Source organism: Stegostoma tigrinum, chromosome 4 (assembly GCF_030684315.1).
Source record: "Stegostoma tigrinum isolate sSteTig4 chromosome 4, sSteTig4.hap1, whole genome shotgun sequence".
In the NCBI taxonomy this organism is placed as follows: Eukaryota; Metazoa; Chordata; class Chondrichthyes; order Orectolobiformes; family Stegostomatidae; genus Stegostoma; species Stegostoma tigrinum.
Window position 1 is genome coordinate 105,976,077 of NC_081357.1, and position 20,059 is coordinate 105,996,135.

The 20,059-nt window shown below is 42.2% G+C and overlaps 1 protein-coding gene across 3 annotated transcripts in view; it reads right to left on the minus strand.

The window, feature by feature from the left end:
• myom2b (myomesin 2b) overlaps positions 1-20,059 on the minus strand; it is a 119,661-nt gene that overhangs the window by 86,039 nt on the left and 13,563 nt on the right. For all 3 annotated transcript variants that reach the window (XM_048531059.2, XM_048531057.2, XM_059645585.1), the window contains exons 3-6: positions 12,443-12,571; positions 11,308-11,446; positions 11,044-11,201; positions 5,387-5,479 (exon numbers count right to left, since the gene is read on the minus strand). In XM_048531059.2, the coding sequence (XP_048387016.2) occupies positions 5,387-5,479; positions 11,044-11,201; positions 11,308-11,446; positions 12,443-12,571 (519 nt within the window). The remainder of the gene's footprint in view (positions 1-5,386; positions 5,480-11,043; positions 11,202-11,307; positions 11,447-12,442; positions 12,572-20,059) is intronic.

Below are 20,059 nucleotides of genomic sequence, written 5' to 3' on the forward strand. Positions count from 1 at the left end.
TCAACAATTAGTGCCTGAGGCTGCAGCTTTCAACCCAGCCAATAGGAAAGTATCTCCCACCTCCAATGGCTTCTGGCTAATCCAGGGGCCAGCAGCTCCCTGTCCCGACAGTGCCCATTTGGAACATTGTCAATGCAGTCAGCACTTGACAAGGAGCCATGGGCTGGAAGGTAAGTGTGAGAGTTTTGCTCGGGGCAGCCAGTCAAGAATTGGAAGGTGTTCTGCTGTGGGAAGGGGATTAGCACTCTGTTTGGCACAAGTGCCCAAAAGGGAAGGACCCTCCCACCAAACCATAACATAGCCACGAGGGTTTACACATGGTATGAGTGTCAATCTCTGCCAGTAACAAAACACTACCGAGACCCCATACCTCATGCATGGTTGGTTTAGTACCAAAGGTGGCTTATGGCTTACCAAAGGTGGCTTAAACAATTATCCAATTGTTTTCCATGTGCCTCCCAGTGCCCTCAGGATGCGGGGTTTGTAAAATTCCAGCCTCTGTGTTCTTCTCCTTCTAACCCCCAAACCAGCTTTTCCCACATTCTCTTCTGAGGGCTGAGAGATTTATCAGTTGCCATTTTTTAAGCTCTAGGGTGTCTCTCAAGCTCATTCATCTCACGTGCCGTTTGGCAGTGGTATACACCTGGATGTGTCTCACACTACAGGCAGACTCCACCATTTGCAGGAATGGAGATTTGGATGTAATGCAGTTGAGTGCTCATTCCAGAATATGAAGGCACCGCACTTTTAAAGCAGATCGAGTTGATCAACACTAACCAATCGTGTTTGAAAATGTTCGTTGACAGATAAGTAGCCATCTTTCACCTTGCTGCTAGACCTCCAGCCTCTCACTTTGCTTCCTCCAAATGCCCACTGGTAGGAATGTAGGTAGGGGTCGTGGAGGTGGTTGGGGTACGGGGAGGGGGGCGTCATCTTTAGCCCTAAGCCTCAATTAACCACCGTCTGTCAGGCATGGTGGGCTAAGAGAGAAAAGAATATACTGCTGGCCAGTCAAAAACATGACCATTTGGCAAGAGGCTTCCACCCACTTTCATATGAGGCACAAATTAAGAGTGAGGTGGAATATTCCCCATTTGTCTGAATGAGTGCAACTGTATCAACCTTCAAGAAGTTTGACACCATATAGAGCAAAGCACTTGATTGGCACCACATCCATAAACATCCAATGCTATGGATGTTCAGTAGCAGCAGTGTGAGCTATCTACATGATACGCTACAGAAATTCACCAAAGATCCTTACACAGTATCTTCCAATCCACGGTCATTTCCATCTAGAAGGACAATGGCAGCAGATACACAGGAACACCTTCACCAACAAGTTCTGCTCTAAGCAACTCACCATCTTGACTTGGAAATACAACATCATCCTTTCACTGTCACTGGGTTAAAATCCTGACATTCTCTCCAGTGCAGTTCTGTGAGTCTACCTACAGCACATGCACTGCAGCGGCTCAAGAAGGCAGCTCACCACCACCTGTGGAAGCAATGGCTTAGTGGTTTTATCACTAGTCTATTAATGTAGAAACTCAGCTAATGTTCTGGGGACCCAGGTTCCAGTTGCATGCCAAACACCATAAGCAGCGAGTAATAGTCAGAGTTAAATGTTCCTACAACCAATAAATCAAATCTAGGCTCCGCAGTCCTGCCAGAGCCAGTCATGAATGGCGTGTACAATTAAGCAACACGCCCAAAGAAGGAGGATCTACAAATATCCACATCCCCAATGATGGAAGAGCCCAGCACACCAGCGCAAAAGATAATGTTGAAGCATTCGCAGCAATCTTCAGCCAGAAATGCCAACTGGATGATCCATTTCAGCCTCCCCCAGTTGTCCCCAGCTTTACAAATTCCAGTCTTCAGCCATTTCGATTCACTTCATGTGATATCAAGAACCAGTTGAGGCACAGGATACTGCAAAGGCAATGGGGCCTGACGACATTCTGGCAATAGAACTGAAAGCTTGCACTCCAGACATTGCCACTGCCCTGACCAAACTCTCCCAGTACAGTTACAGCACTGACATGTGGAAAATTTCCCAGGTACGTGAAGAAAAAGCAAAACAAATCCAACCTGGCCAATTACCATTCCATCAGTATACTCTCAATCACCAATAAAGTAATGGAAGGTCATCAATACTGCTATCAAGGAGAACCTACACAGGGGTCTACTACTGTTATACAGCTGCAGATGTCATTCCAGCTCTGGTTCAAATATGGATAAAAGCTGAATTCCAGAGGTGAGATGAAAGTTGCAGCTCTTGGCATCAAGGCTGCTTTTGACAGAGCATGGTATCAAGGAGCCCTGGCAAAACTAGAATCAATGGGAGCAAACTCTCCACTGGTGGGAGTCATACCTGGCACATGGAGGGATGGTTGTGTTTGTTGGAAGTCAGTCTTCTCATCCTCAGGACATCACTGTAGGAGTTTTTTTAAGGTCGAGTCCTAAGGTCGAACCAATCATCTTCAGCTGCTTCATCAATGACTTTCCCTCCTCTATCATAAGCTTGGAAGTGGGGATGTTCACCAATGATTACACAATGTTCAGCACCATTTGCAACTCCTCAGTTACTGAAATAGTTGATGTTCAAATGCAATAAGATCTGGACAATATCCAGTCTTGGGATGACAAGTGGCAAGTAACATTCACATCGCACAATGACTCTCTCCTATAAGAGACAAGCAAACCACTACCCTGTGACATTCAATGGTATTACCATCACTAAATCCCCACTATCAATATCCTTGAGGTTACTATTGACCAGAAAGTCAATTAGACTCACCATGTAAGCACAGTGCCATAAGAGAAGGTCAGAGAATAGGAATACTGCAGTGAATAGCTCACTTGCTGACTTCCCAAAGCCTATCCAGCATCCATAAGGCACAAGTCAGGAGTGTGATGGAATATTCTTCACTTAGCTGGATGGGTGCAGCTCCAATAGCATTCAAGAGGTTTGATACAATCCAGGACAAAGCAGCCAGCTTGAAAAGCAACTTTTCCAAAAGCATCCACACACCCCCGCCCCCCCACAACCAACGCACGGTAGCAGCAGTGTGGACAATCTACGAGATGCACTGCAGAAATTGTCCAAAGATCCTCCAAAAGCACCTTCCAAACCAACAACCATTTCCATCTAGAAGGTGAAGGGGAGCAGATACATGGGAACACCACCACCTGCAAATTTACCTCAAAGCCACTCACCATCCTGACTTGGTAATATATCATTGTTCCCTCATTGTTGCTGGGTCAGAATCCTGGAATTCCTTCTCTAAGGGCATTGTGGGTTGACCTACATCATGTGTACTGCAGCAGTTCTAGAAGGCAGTTTGCTACCACCTTCTTAAAGGCAACTAGGAACAGGCAACTAGGAACAGCTCTGATGAAGGGTCTAGGCCCGAAACGTCAGCTTTTGTGCTCCTGAGATGCTGCTTGGCCTGCTGTGTTCATCCAGCCTCACATTTTATTATCTTGGAATCTCCAGCATCTGCAGTTCCCATTATCTCTCACAGGCTGTAAATGCTAGCCAGCCAGCAGCACCCACCCATCCCTCAAGTGAATATAAAAAGAATATTGATTACTTGAAAATTCCCTCCCCTGACTTCCAGTCTGCAAAAGCATCACTTGTCTGCAAATCCACCAACTAGTAAAAACCCACAGCTGGTTGAAACCATCCATTTGTGCTTCATTTACCATTCCATGATGAATTCTTCAATCCACTGACTACCTGCCTTCCATCTAGTGCTCCATATGGAGCAGCCTTCCTGAGCAAGATCTACATTTATCCTTTGAATCAAGGAATGGGAAAAAGGGGAACGCGTTAGCAAATTCCTTTGACAAGGCCGATCTGCTGAATGACAGACTTTGAACCACCACAATGAGAGTGGTCCTTTCTAAGCAGGTTCAGGACGAGCTAGGGCAATCTGCGCAGACAACCTCCACCTCTAGGACCTCAGTAGAAATGCCTTGTGGACTGTGGAGAAACTCTAACAATGCTGCACATTACTGAGGAGTGTCTGCCCTACAAACTAAATAGACTATTCACCTTAAACTCAGCGAACAAGGAGGCTATTGTTTATTTTTGAGACAAAAATCAAAAATTGTTGGAGAAACTCAGCAGATCGGGCTGCATCTGAGCAGTGAAAACAGTTAATGTTTCAAATACAGCAGCCTTGCCTCAGATTTGAAGAACGGTCACTGGACCCGAAATGCTAATTCTGTTTGATCTCCACAGATGCTACTAGACCTGTAGCTTTTATCCAGAAATTTTTTTTTTCATATTTCCAGGATCTGCAGCTCTTTGTTTTACTTTAATAATTGATGTTGGGAATTTGTTTTCACTAAATAACAGTAAGGAGCTGGGCTTATATACGCAGGGCATCACTTCAAATATTACTTGCGACACAAAATTGAGAAATGTGCATACAATGAGAAAAAAAATCAAAATTAAAAGAAAAAAATAAATGCCACTGTGAGCCTGCTGAAGTGCCTCTTTCCCAGAATCACGGGATTATTACAGAGCAGAAGAAGGCCGCTCAGCCCATTGTATCTCCATTGATTGTCCTACAATGAAGTGGTCCTGGTCAACATGTTTCTTGATACAAAGGGCTGCATTAACTTCAGCCTATTACATCAGATAAATGAGGAAAAGGCAAATTAAACAACAATAAGTACCATTTAAATATGTACAGGTACACAAATCCTAGAAAATGACAGGCCAAGCTGAGAAGGCTGATAAACAAAAGGGAGTTTAGACTTCACAAAAAAAAAGGAATAGTGTATAATGCAAGGAAGTTATCCCTGGCATATTTAAAAGAGTGCTTAGGTGTCAGCCGAAGTATTGTGTTCAGTTTTTGGAGGCAGATTTTAAGCGAGGATGTCAAGGTCATGTAGAAGGTGCAGGAGAGACTTACTGAATTGGTTGTAGTGATGAGGGAATTCAGTAAATGTGAAGAGACTGAATAACCTGGCACATTCTTGCCATACAGCAGCAAGGGTTAAGAAGAGATTTGATCAATTCAAGATCAGACTCAGTTTTGTAAGAATAAATAAGCAGATGCCATTTCCCAGGGACAGAAGGGTCAGTAACCAAAGTACACAAGTTTAAGCGAACTGGCAAAAGAACTTAGAAATGACATGAGGAACCTATTTCCTAACAAGGTGCTGTGGCTGGAATAGGTTAATGGAAAGACAATGAAAGCAGATTCAATGGTAACTTTTAAAGCTCTGCCAAATAATTGGTACAAGCAGATGAACTGAATGGTCTCATTTTATGCTGTATCTTTCTATGATTCTATGGAAATACAAGAACAAGCAGTTATGATTTCCAGGATCCCCTGAATGTCCTTTGTATTTCTGTGTGTGAACTCACCTGTTAATCTCCAAAGAGTGAACTCCATAGTAGCTTTCCATTCTGTACTTGGCTGGTTCACTTGTTTGATCAATGTAGACATCATCTTTATACCTTTCAATGAAAAGCAAGTAGGGCAAATAAATGACTTAGGATAAAAATAAGAAATCAATGCCAATGTCAATCTATTTCAGTGAGAATCAACAAGGAGACAGTCAGGAATCACACAACATCAGGTCATAGTGCACCAGGTCTACTTGAAAACACTAGTTTCCTGAGCCTCAGAAATAGTAGGAATTGCAGATGCTGGGGAATCTGAGATAACAAGGTGTAGAGCTGGATGAACACAACAGGCCAAGCAGCATTAAAGAAGCAGGAAAGCTGACATTTCGGGCCAAGAGCCACCATTTATAATGTCAGACATTATACTTCTATTGATTCTGAAATTATACAGCAGAGTTTCTAATCTAATAAAAATCGAAAGAATTGTGGCTGCTGTAAATCAGGAACAAAAACTGAAGTTGCTGGAAGCTCAACAGGTCTGGCAGCATCTGTGATGAAAAACAATCAGAGTTAACATTTCGGGTCTGGTGATCCTTCCTCAATTTCTCATTTTCTTCACAGATGCTGCCAGACCTCCTGAGCTTCCAGCAACTTCTGTTTTTGTTCCTGAGTTTCAAACCTGTTTGAAAACCGTAATCATTGGTAATAATTTCTTTTAAAATAGCTTTTTAAATTTAATGCAGATGAATAATAAAATTTGTACTTGTATTAATTTAATCTAAATATGAAGACTTGTAAAAGACTTACCTTCCATGGCCCTAGGATGCCCTCAGGCATCAAAGCACTTTTAGAAGTGCGATGGTTTTTGTAATGTATGTAATCTCTAACCACTACCATTACTGACCTCACAAAAACAAATTTATTTATCAATTTCATTGGGGTCAACTACCCCTTGTTTCCATGATGTGGACGTGCCACTGTTGGACTGGAGTGGACAAAGTCATGCTATTTTGTTCAAAAAGCACACAGTTTATGGACAGTCAGTCAATGTGTCATTTTCTAAATTTCTATCTTAGAAACAGAATCAGTCTGAATCCAAACCAAAACACAGATGAAAAAGGACACAGGCTCAGCAAGGTGAAGAGCTGGATGAACACAGCAGACACAGCACTTCTTCAGGTATTAGTGAGAGAGTTAGTATCAAACACAGAATTTACAAGTAAAAGATCAAAGCGTCACACCACTGATGAAAATGTATTAAACAAACTTGAGATGCTGTTAAAGCTTTAATCAGTTCGAAGGTTTAAATCAATACGTGTTTGCAAATCCCCAAATTCCTTTCAAGTCACTGTCCTGAGAGAACTAAGGGTTTTATCAGTGTAAAGAAGAGGTGACATTTTAGGTCAGACAATACATGTCAGGTGTGAGGCCTTGGTTAGAATCTATGTTTTTGTTTGGAGGCGGACTGGAACATAAAAATAGGGAGGCCAGACAAACAGTTCTAATAAATCTGGATTCTAAAGAGGGTCATAAAGCAACAGAGTGGCATAGAGAGAGAGAAAGTTTTAGGGAAGGAATTATGTTTTTGATTGTTCTGTTGAAGCATAATGCAGAAATAACCAACTTATCAATTTAAAAAAATATTTTGTAATACCCAGGCTGCTATTTGAAGAGAAAATCCGCATGCTAGCTGCTTCTTGACAGACAACAGATACAGTCATACTTTTACAAGCATTATCAAATTGACCTTCACCCACTCTTCTTGTAATAATTGGCCTCATCTGAAAAAGCATATGTTAGAATCAGTTACACTCTGTTTCAAGCTCAATGCAATTAGTTGTAACTGATTGCCTGCAGAACACATTACCTAGATATTGCAACTTGATTATTTTGGACTTGAATGTCTTCTGGAGCTATATGTGACATCTTCAAATATAGAGTTGCTTAGGTTCTTAAATCACTCCTTTGTTATATTTTCTGAACCAATAGTAATTCAAAACTCCATTGTTTCACTTTGAATTAAGCACCTGCCTTATAACATTGTATGTAGAAGAATGTGTGTTACATTACAGTAAATTCATTAATGCTCAACTGGAATTCACAACCATCTTTGCTTTCAAATGAAATATATACCGAATAATTGTGAAGAGAGCAATGTTTTAAAAAAAGCTTTCATTTTGCCTCTGGCAGACGCACTACAAAATAATTCATTTTATGCAAATACTTTTGAGATTTTTCCAAGAGGCGCAAAAGCCCAGACAGTTAAAGTTGTCACTCTGTGACTCAGGTCTATTGGATGGAGACAGTGTTGTCAATAGGCAACAGAACTGAGAAGATACACCAAAAGGCCAAATCTAAAACTAGTTCACAGGCCAGGAGGAACAAGCATGCTCTTTTGTCCTCCCCAAAAATAATTATGCTCAATTTTGGACCACACTGTTGTGAACCTTCTCACAGCCAATTAATAATAAAGTAATCTCTGCCTGTCACTTCAGCTGAGCATCCAGTCACTGCATCATTCACGTTGTTAGGTGTAGGTAAGCATGACGATCAACTGAAACATCGGACGATCCCATTTACAGCAATTATTTTAGTCTATAAAATTATGAGATGTGATGATGGGGTTGAAACGCCTAATGCAATGGGGCATGCATTTAATGTGAGAAGGGGAAAGTTCAAAGGAGATGTGAGGGGTGAGTTTTCTTACACAGAGTGGTAAGAGTCTGAAACATGCTGCCAGGGATGGTGGTGGAATCAGATATGTTAGGGCGTTTGTGGCACTTTCAGATAAGGACAATGAATATGCAAGCAATGGAGGGATATGGACCAAGGGCACGCAGAAGGGATTAGTTTAATTTGGCATCATGCTTGGCACACCATTGTGGGCCAAAGGGCCCATCCCTGTGCTCTACAGTTCTATGTTCGAGTTCTGTGTTCTAATTAATTCATCTGTGTTAATAGTTGTGGAGTGGATATCATTCTGATTGGCTAGTGAACCCACTGACTTTCTCCTCTTGAAATAGGGTCTCATTTGGAAGGCACTATTTGTCATAAGGTGGCACTCCTTTTCTATTGCACTAAAGTCACATTTTGGATTATGACAGGGATGTAAGCATTGTTTAAAAAGTGGTCGTAAGAACTGCCGAAGCTCGAGTCAGAGATAGCACAGTGTGGAGCTGGAGAATCACAGCAGGCCAGGCAACATCAGAGGAACAGGAAAGATGAAGGTTTGGGTCAGGACCGTTCTTCAGATTTCCAGCAAAAATAGGCCAATCCTGACTCTGTCAAGGTTCTTCAACATCTTGACCCCAGGCTTGAAACTGCAGTTTGGGGTCATGGATCATCCATCAGTGTTTAAAAAGCTTCCAACTATTTCCAATCTATTTCCAAGTGAGTTCTAAAACCCACAGGCAGGCGAAGGCCTAGCTCAAGCCTCCATGGAATCTTCACAATGATCCAACCCTTTATGACAGTAAAATAATGAATTCCTCTAGGATTACCTTCTTTAATTAATGTAGCTTCTATGGGAGTTGAAGAATCTCTTTTTAAGTTCTCATCAGCCCATTTATACTTTTTGGGGGACTGTCTGCCTTAGGAGTGTCAACTGGTTTTTGGCAGGATACGCCATTAATGGACACTGGCATCAGCCAACATGTGCCACCCTAGCCAAGAGATCTCTCATGACCAGAATATTGGATAGTGGCATTAGGGGAGGTCCTCATTCCAACAAGGCACCAGGCATTTCCAGGTTTTTATGTTCAATGTTTGGAGTGGAGCTTCAGCGCCATTTTCTAACTCCAAGGCAACAGTCTTTCGACTTGAGTCAAACTGACATGTAAAAATGTAAAACATTCATAATCCATATTACAATTAGAGAAGCATGCTAATTTTGAGATGTTAATGAAGCTGCTCAAACTTACTTAACTCATGCAATCGATACAGTAAAGTAAATTATACAAACTTGTCATGAATAGGCGGACTTTGGACTGTGAGTTGCAAGACGTAAATTCCTTTAAAGGGTGTAGACCATATCATAAAACCTCTAAAGGAAGATTTAATTTCTTCACAACGAAACACACACCACATACTCTGCCAGCCATCCAAATTCCCTGTAATACCTCCTGGCAAACTAATATTAAACATGACTTAATGACATATTTACAGTCTCTCTCATAATGGTTAAAAAGTCATGTAAGTTAGTCAGAAGGTAAGCATTGTGGAGAGAGATTAGCTGCCGTTTACCAGTAATTGGGGCAGTGTCATGAAGACATCACCATGCACCTTCTCCCTCAGTATCTTATTTTGTACAAATAGTTTATAGGAGTGTAATTCTGACTATAAAGTTCTCATTTGAAGTCCTTATGCCATGTTACTACATTCCTATTTATGCTATTTTGGGAAGGTGTTAACCTGATTATCTTAAATGATGCTGAATGCCTGTTAAAAATAGCATGCCAAGGAATGTTGAACGAGTGCTATAAGCATTCATACATGAACTTCACTAATTGGAATGAAGCCTTATCTCAATGTTTTACTAAACATGAATATTTATTACATTATTATGAACACTCTGAGGGAGGTTGTAGGGTTTATGAAGCTCAACTGTGAACACTGGTGTTAGAGATGGAGGTGGCAGACGGCTTGTTTGCTTGGAACAAATCAATTCAAGAAAGCTGAAGGGCTTGGATGTAATATCGTTAAACATCATAATCAGCTTCTTCACCGTAGCAATGTTAGTGGTGTCCGGAAAATGACTGCTATCTGCAAAGTTTTGTGGGTGACTGCCAATACAATATTTGAAGCACAAAATTGCAAACACAACATGAATTTACACAACATTTTTAATGTAAGGACATGTACCAGGATCTCATTAACACAAAGCCAAAGGATGAAAAATGCTTGGCAAAGTGCTACACTTAAAGGAACAAAATATGTGAAGGAAGAGCTAAAGGGCAGAGATGGCAAGGGAGAGAATTTCAGAACTTGGCATCTAAATACTGAAATCAGAAGTACCAAATCACAGCAATAACATTGGGGAATGTACAAGAGGTTATATTGGTGACAGAGATGGGTAGAGGCATATCCCATGAAGAAATTAAAACACAAGGCTGTCAGACTGGTAACCAACTAAGGTCAGAACAGAACCTGGCTCAAGTTAAAATTCAGACAATAGACTATTATTGAGCATTTCCAGTGGGACTTCAGATGTTATCATGAACTTCTGCAGAAGGCCTCCACTAATAATGTAGTCAGAGTCTATCTGCTTTGAATGATCCAAACCGCCCCATGTATGCAGCTGGCAGATTGACTTGAGAGACTGTGGCCACGAACTGGCTTTCAGCTATTCTTGTTGGACATTGCGTATTGTAGGAATCATCTTCTGATTTCATTAAACAAATTGAAACTTTTCTTTCTTAAAGTAGTCAGTGATTAGGATTTTATTTTATCCCATATTTACCTAGCCAGCTGGTTAGAGTGAGCATGTACCGTATAAATGTGGTTTCATCTTCATTTTAAAAGATGTTTCTACAATTGGCTTGGTGCATGAATTCAGTATTTGATGACAGCAAACAGAACTATGCCACCTTAACTGCAAATTCAAGACAAGAAAATACGTTCTTTACCATGCACAGATGACATACACTCGAACTGTACACAAGGTCAACATGACTTACCATCTGACTAACGGGGTCGGAAAGCCCTGAACAGTGCAAAATAATTTTACGAAGGAGTTCTCCCAAACAGTGTGGGATCTTAACCGGACAAGAAATTCAGGAGCACGGCACATGGAATCCTCGCGGACGTGTCTCTGCACAGCTGCCCTTTCTTCTTCCTGTATGAACAGAATCCATTAAAAACACTTAATTTAGTCATCTCAGGGAAAATGCTACAATCTGTGAATAGTGACTGACAGTAGACTAGTCAAACTGATCATTTACCATCCTCGTGAGAGCTAACATGTCTGCTTGCTCATGGGCAGACCTTTTGAGTTTGGAAATCTCGGCTTCCATCTCCCGTAGTTTTGTACCATATAGAAATGCTCTTGGTTTAGGCTTGACTTCTTCCTCTTCACCTTCTCTGTCAATCACAAAACACAGACACAAACTTTTCAAAAGCTTTCATTAGCTTTCTGCGTTTCACTTTGAACACAGCCTTTCCATAATTATATTTGTTGATAACCAAAACATCAAGGTGACATTACTTGTCACTATACTAGAGTTTCCAGACCAAGACTGCTATGAGACTGCAAAGAGGCTATCACTGTTTTCTTATACTGCCTGTTCCCACGTGAGCTATGTTTTTCCCAATGGTATCCAAAAGTTGATTGGTTTTTAACAATTGGCACATACTCGACCACTTGGGAACTTCTTACAGCTCACTTTGAGCTGATTATAATTGTGCTACAGCCAAAGCTAAACTGGAAAAGTGCAGCTCTGGACATTGTCTAATACTCACACTTAAAATGACAAAGACTTGAAAATAGCACAGAAATCACATTACGTCACTAATAGTGGTAACGTTTCTGAGTTTGTGGATGTCATGCTGCCAAGATCTCTCTCCTTCCCCTTTTCAATGTGTGTATTAGGGACTTTCTGTATCTTTAAGGAGCTTCTAAACATGTAAATAGCTGTCATAAAAAAATCAATAATTCAAGATCTATTTGAATATATTTTAAGAGAAAATTTTATTTAATATCTAATCATTCCTGGTTTCGAAATAAACAAAAATTTTCCTATTTCAGAAGCAAGCTGCCTTCAGATTCTCTGTCTATTTTGAAGTTGCAGATATGCAGTCTGATGACTGCTAAGCATTCTCTGATCCAATTAACTATCAACTTTGCCTAAGCTTACACATTAAAATGCAGAACTTGTGCAAAACTTCTCCTTGGATAGAGGCTTTGGTACAGAGAAAACTGGGTGAATTATCACATCCTGCAATTCCAGCCTCTGCACTTCTGTTAGACAAGAATCCAGGTGTTTAGCTCCCTTGGCTATTTGGGCAATGAGCCACATCATATGAAGACAATGTCTGCAGGGTGCTTATAATAATATTGACATAGTATTATTGATATACCTGCTCCTAAATGGAGGCACCGTGTATTCAGGGACTTCTTCTTCATCATACTGGCAAACCCTCTTAGCACAAGGACTGTGTTTGGTACACTGAAATGAGGATGAGGAAGACTCCAGTGATGATCTAGACCTTAAAAAGGAAATAGAAAGCAAACACTCTTTTAAAACGTAAGAAGTAAGGTAAAGCAATTCTGAATTTTTTTTTAGGTACTACCATTGACATAAATAAAGGGATTCCCATTCTGGCCACATTACAATATTCTTTTATTTTTGATGAACACATTGACAGTTATGCTGCCAACGCTGAACAAATTTCATTCCCCAGGTTTTCTTCAATTTCTAAGAGATACAATGTCCTCAGTTACTTCAATATCCATCACTTAGGAGTGGGAGGCAATGGCCTAGTGGTATTATTGCTGGACTGTTAAGCTACAGGCCCAGATAACATTCTGGGGACCCAGGTTTGAATCCCACCATGGCTGATGGTGGAATTTGAATAAAGTGGAATTAAGAAGTTAATGATGACCGTGAGTGACATTGTCAATTGTTGGGAAAAACCCATCTCATTCACTCATGTCCTTTATGATGGAAACTGCCATCCTTACCTGGTCTGGCCTACATGCGACTCCAGACCCACAGTAATGTGGTTGACTCTAATTAGGAATGGGCAATAAATGCTGCCCAGCCAATGACACCCTAATCCCGTTAATGAATAAAAGGAAAAAAAAACTCAGCCTGAATGACCAAAGAACAAGATAGTTAGCACACTGCATTGTGCAATTTTAATGAAAATAATTGACTAAATACTTAATGGAGATACACACCCAGAACAAAACAATTCAAGTTGTACATGTAGTTCATACTTTAGTTGGTATTGGGATCATGATATATCAAATGTGCACGTACAAACATCAAAATGCTGAAAACATAGTGGTATAACCACATTTCTTCCACTGTTTCAAAATAGTTAAAATGCAGAATATATAATAATATCAATAAATACATGACATATCAATATTATGTCAATAAACCTCTTATGCCTTAGCATTAGATTTTAGAAGCTTTTTCAGATGTCAGACATAAATAAGCTAAAGTATTGTTTTTATCTTTTAAGAAAAGATTAGAAATTTGGGCAAGCAGTGAGGTCCCAGAGCAGAGTCTGGGCAGCACGTCCCAGAGCAGGGTACAGGCAGTGAGGTTCCAGAGTTGGGTGCGGGCAGCAAGGTCCCAGACCAGGTGCGGGCAGCGAGGCCCCAGAGCGGGGTGCGGGCAACAAGGTCCCAGAGCAGGGCGCAGGCAGTGAGTCTCAGCACAGTGCATGGGGAGTGAGCCTTGGAGCAGCTAGAGGGGAGCAAGACCCAGAGCAGCACGTAGGCAGCTAGGCCCGGGTGGAGACTGGTGTAGGTGAAGCAGTCCTGAAACTTACCTTGGAGCTGCTGAGGGCTGGTACTGGAGGCTTGGAGTGGAGCAGGGATGGCTGTCAGACTGGGGTCTGGCACAGGTGGTCAGGCCTTGTGCAGAGGACCTGTGCTGAGCTGCTACAATGTAATGTTTATTTGAATTTTTTCACCCGACTGTAACATCAATCCTTTAATGATGTCTTATTTCTAACTTGTTTTTAAAAGCTCTGTAAAGAAATGTAACTATTTTTTATTCTTCTTTTGTATCCATGATTTGTACCTAGGTACTTGTGCCTAAGATGGTGCCATAAGCAGCAAACATTGTAAAAGCTTTTCACTGTACTTCTACAATGGAGTACACATGTTCATAAAGCATATTCTATTCTCTTCTTTGAAATGCATGTAAAATTCTTCTGAACTGGAAACGAAAAAGCACAAGGTAGAAAACTTCCCTCACCAACAAAAAATAATCTGCGATTCACCCAAGAGTGTGCCTGTGGTTATAATGGGACATGCTAAATCCCACATGTGTCCATGCTGAGAACAGTGTAATGCACAATGCGACAAATACAATATAGGTGAGGAACTCGCTGATGGTCAAGAAAACATGTTTTACAACAGTGTATTGGGAAAATAATTAAGAAGAGTTTGCTTAAACCATTAAAACGGCTGCTTCCAAGGTACTTTCCTGTTGTGGAAAAATTGAAATTTTAAGGTTAGATTTACGGGGTTGACTATTACATGGATACTACTTTTGAGGGGCTGAAATTCAAACTAAATTCCAAAATACCGGAGATGCCCAATTGATCTCTAAACTAATAAAGAAAAAACAACACAACAAATTAATGGTAATTAATGTACAAAGACAATAGAAAATGAATTAGCTTCATTTATACATACAAAAAGTGAAGTAGAACTAAAGTACAGCTTTAAATTAAACATGTCAAACACAAAAGTTGATTAAAATCCTGCAGAAACACACTGTTCAATATCTTCAGCAATGAATAAAGCTTCATAATCATCAGGAATGATATCTTCATATGGATCCTCTTCATCTTCATTGTCTGTAGTTGGAGGCAGCACATCACCTGCTTTCTTCTTCATCTTCATCAAAGTGAGAGGAGATATGCGTGGAAAGTTCTTTACGCAGAGGGTGGTGGTTGCCTGGAATGCGTTGCCAGCAGAGGTGGTAGACGCAGACACGATAGTGTCTTTTAAGATGTATCTGGACAGGTACATGGATGGGCAGGGAGCAAAGGGATACAGACCCTTAGAAAATAAATGGCAGGTTTAGACAAAGGATCTCGATTGGCACAGGCTTGAAGGGCCGAACGGCCTGTTCCTGTGCTGTAATTTTCTTTGTTTTTTGTTCTATGTCATCTCATTGATAATCATCCTCTGTACCATTCGATGCATTCAAAATTCCACATTTCTTGAATGATTTGAAATTAGTGTCCGGTTTTATTTTCTTCCATGAATCAAAAATCCATTCACAGATCAATGGCAGTAATGGAGCCCGCATACTGCCTCCTTTCGCTGTGTGTTTTCTCCATCTTACATCCAATTATTCTCCTTCATTCTTATCATGTTCTTAAATAGCTTATTGATACTAACATCTTTTTGTTGCAAAACCCTTGTAAGTCTGCCTGGAATTATAGCTACGTCAATGATACATGATCAGATGTAATCAGAAACATTCTTCACTAGATGTGATCTAAACTGGTCCCAGACGAGCAAACTGTATTCCTTGTGTAGTCCACTAGGTCGTAGATTCTAAACTTCCTTTATCTTTTCTCTACATCAACCTTCACCCGTACAGCTTTGTGGATGCGTACGGATGGCAATTCCTTCTGGAAACGTCTCCTTTGGCAAAGGCTTTCTCTTAAAAACAGCCATTGGTATTTAAGAGATAATGGGAACTGCAGATGCTGGAGATTCCAAGATAATAAAATGTGAGGCTGGATGAACACAGCAGGCCAAGCAGCATCTCAGGAGCACAAAAGCTGACGTTTCGGGCCTAGACCCTTCATCAGAGAGGGGGATGGGGGGAGGGAACTGGAATAAATAGGGAGAGAGGGGGAGGCGGACCGAAGATGGAGAGTAAAGAAGATAGGTGGAGAGAGTGTAGGTGGGGAGGTAGGGAGGGGATAGGTCAGTCCAGGGAAGACGGACAGGTCAAGGAGGTGGGATGAGGTTAGTAGGTAGCTGGGGGTGCGGCTTGGGGTGGGAGGAAGGGATGGGTGAGAGGAAGAACCGGTTAGGGAGGCAGAGACAGGTTGGACTGGTTTTGGGATGCAGTGGGTGGGGGGGAAGAGCTGGGCTGGTTGTGTGGTGCAGAGGGGGGAGGGGATGAACTGGGCTGGTTTAGGGATGCAGTGGGGGAAGGGGAGATTTTGAAACTGGTGAAGTCCACATTGATACCATATGGCTGCAGGGTTCCCAGGCGGAATATGAGTTGCTGTTCCTGCAACCTTCGGGTGGCATCATTGTGGCAGTGCAGGAGGCCCATGATGGGCATGTCATCAAGAGAATGGGAGGGGGAGTGGAAATGGTTTGCGACTGGGAGGTGCAGTTGTTTGTTGCGAACTGAGCGGAGGTGTTCTGCAAAGCGGTCCCCAAGCCTCCGCTTGGTTTCTCCAATGTAGAGGAAGCCGCACCGGGTACAGTGGATGCAGTATACCACATTGGCAGATGTGCAGGTGAACCTCTGCTTAATGTGGAATGTCATCTTGGGGCCTGGGATGGGGGTGAGGGAGGAGGTGTGGGGACAAGTGTAGCATTTCCTGCGGGTGCAGGGGAAGGTGCCGGGTGTGGTGGGGTTGGAGGGCAGTGTGGAGCGAACAAGGGAGTCACGGAGAGAGTGGTCTCTCCGGAAAGCAGACAGGGGAGGGGATGGAAAAATGTCTTGGGTGGTGGGGTCGGATTGTAAATGGCGGAAGTGTCGGAGGATAATGCGTTGTATCCGGAGGTTGGTAGGGTAGTGTGTGAGAACGAGGGGGATCCTCTTGGGGCGGTTGTGGCGGGGTGTGAGAACGAGGGGGATCCTCTTGGGGCGGTTGTGGCGGGGTGTGAGAACGAGGGGGATCCTCTTGGGGCGGTTGTGGCGGGGTGTGAGAACGAGGGGGATCCTCTTGGGGCGGTTGTGGCGGGGATCCAAGAGGATCCCCCTCGTTCTCACACACTACCCTACCAACCTCCGGATACAACGCATTATCCTCCGACACTTCCGCCATTTACAATCCGACCCCACCACCCAAGACATTTTTCCATCCCCTCCCCTGTCTGCTTTCCGGAGAGACCACTCTCTCCGTGACTCCCTTGTTCGCTCCACACTGCCCTCCAACCCCACCACACCCGGCACCTTCCCCTGCAACCGCAGGAAATGCTACACTTGTCCCCACACCTCCTCCCTCACCCCCATCCCAGGCCCCAAGATGACATTCCACATTAAGCAGAGGTTCACCTGCACATCTGCCAATGTGGTATACTGCATCCACTGTACCCGGTGCGGCTTCCTCTACATTGGAGAAACCAAGCGGAGGCTTGGGGACCGCTTTGCAGAACACCTCCACTCAGTTCGCAACAAACAACTGCACCTCCCAGTCGCAAACCATTTCCACTCCCCCTCCCATTCTCTTGATGACATGTCCATCATGGGCCTCCTGCACTGCCACAATGATGCCACCCGAAGGTTGCAGGAACAGCAACTCATATTCCGCCTGGGAACCCTGCAGCCATATGGTATCAATGTGGACTTCACCAGTTTCAAAATCTCCCCTTCCCCCACTGCATCCCTAAACCAGCCCAGTTCATCCCCTCCCCCCACTGCACCACACAACCAGCCCAGCTCTTCCCCCCCACCCACTGCATCCCAAAACCAGTCCAACCTGTCTCTGCCTCCCTAACCGGTTCTTCCTCTCACCCATCCCTTCCTCCCACCCCAAGCCGCACCCCCAGCTACCTACTAACCTCATCCCACCTCCTTGACCTGTCCGTCTTCCCTGGACTGACCTATCCCCTCCCTACCTCCCCACCTACACCCTCTCCACCTATCTTCTTTACTCTCCATCTTCGGTCCGCCTCCCCCTCTCTCCCTATTTATTCCAGTTCCCTCCCCCCATCCCCCTCTCTGATGAAGGGTCTAGGCCCGAAACGTCAGCTTTTGTGCTCCTGAGATGCTGCTTGGCCTGCTGTGTTCATCCAGCCTCACATTTTATTACATTGGTATTTAACTTTGTGCCATTAGTCATACAAGAAAGAACTAAAGTAAACCTATTTTTCTCATCGCCAAAATTGTTTTTTCTCCTGGTTCACAATTCGATTCTCCAGTATGTTGTCAGTAGGTGTTTTGTCCATGTTTCTAATGCATGATAACTTGTAGCCTTCCTTCTGCTGACTTTTGATTACAAACTGGTGAAACTGTAACATCTTATCTTTGAGTTCAACAGGCAGCTTTTGTGCAATCTTCGTTCTCTGCCAAAGTACTAAGTCATGCCTTCTCATGAACCTTGTGCACCATCCAGCACTTGCCTTAAAATCCAAAATTCAATCCTCCTTTGATTCGTTTCATGAGTGGAATTGGTTGGCTTCAGGACTAACACATTTTCCATTTTATTGACTTTCAATTATTCACTCAGCAGCTTTTTTCTCCAATTGTGGCCACTTGCTAGGTTTACCTCGTGGGCACACTTCCGTTTTGACATTGTCTGTAGTTGGTTCAATATTGTTCTTCAGTCTCGAACAATTTTCTCCAAAAAACAAAATTCTCCGGCTGCTACACAGTTATTTGTCTTCTCTGCATGTTCAATAACTTTCAGTTTAAACACCGCTGTATATTTTTTGTTTTCTCTGGAGGGCATTTTTACATAAAATGATGAAGGAAATTTCAAAACCTCAACTAGTTATATGACTATTCCACAAGTGCTTGTCTCTGATCTGATGTGTCTTAAACTTTTGCACCAAATTTTTCCTATTCCCTTCGATTTCTTTTATCTACTGTTGTTTTAGTTTTTCAAACCAACATTTTAAGCTTTTATTTCTGATAAAACAAGGTATCAGATATTTGACTCTCATACAGTCTCACCGATTATTTCCTCATCGTAACATTTATGTAAAGGATAATACCTTGGCTCACACATATTGCTTTCTGTGAAGATTTAAGGCTGACTTTTACATGAATTTATGGAAAATTCAAAATGTTTTGGTCAAAAATAAGGTGTTGACTTTTACCTGAAATCAACTTTTAACTGATGTATGCATGATAATCTCTAAGGGAATATTTCTGCAAAAAAATCCTCAACGATGTACATGCAATAGCCAAGAATATTCATTCAAATATCCCATTTCCCAACTATTCAAATAAAACTATGACTACTCATGGCTCTGGGTCACACCTCAGCACATTTCTTGTGGAATATCTGATCAAGTAAGCTTTAATTTAATGACAAACTATGCAGATTCCTTTGAAAGGAAGAAGTTAATACAAAGTCAGTTATATTTGCCGAAACACATAGTTTCCCAAACTGAATAAACTTGTCATTGGAAATTTACAAACTAGTGCCTGTCCTCTGTTCACACTCCTAGGCAAACAGCCTGCTCATATGCACATCAATTATGTTCACAGTAACTATACTTCGCATGTTCCCCAATTATGGATTTACCACCAGAAATGCACCAAAACTGTTCATGAATTCATTTGTGTTATGCCCAGATGAAGTGACTTACTTTTTTCTCAGGGCGTCACATTGTAGATTTATGACTGGCTCAAGGCATTTTTACATCTCGATTGATATGTCTGGAAAGATGGATATTCTGTGGATGTTGCAATAGCCGAAAGGGTCAAGGTAACCACTCAGTTATGAAACCACATAGACAAATGCAAAATTGGGGATAGATGGTCCTTCAAGGCACCAAGTCTGTAAGATTTAGGACAGCAATATTGAAGCCCAACAGATAGCTTTCAGAATCTGTGGGAAGTACCTGGGAAAGGTATGTTCCAGGTGTATGGGGAAGGTGGCAGCTCATTTGCACTAAAGATTATCTTTGGGAGTTTGGATTACATATCAAATGAGGAATGCCATCACATATTGTGCTTTTGTCTTCTTTAAAGAAACATCTCCATATCAAGACAAGGAAGCCTCACTTAAACATCAAGATTGCTTTTGCAAATGATCAACTAAATTAGAACTGAGACATACTAGATTTTAACTGAAGCTAGA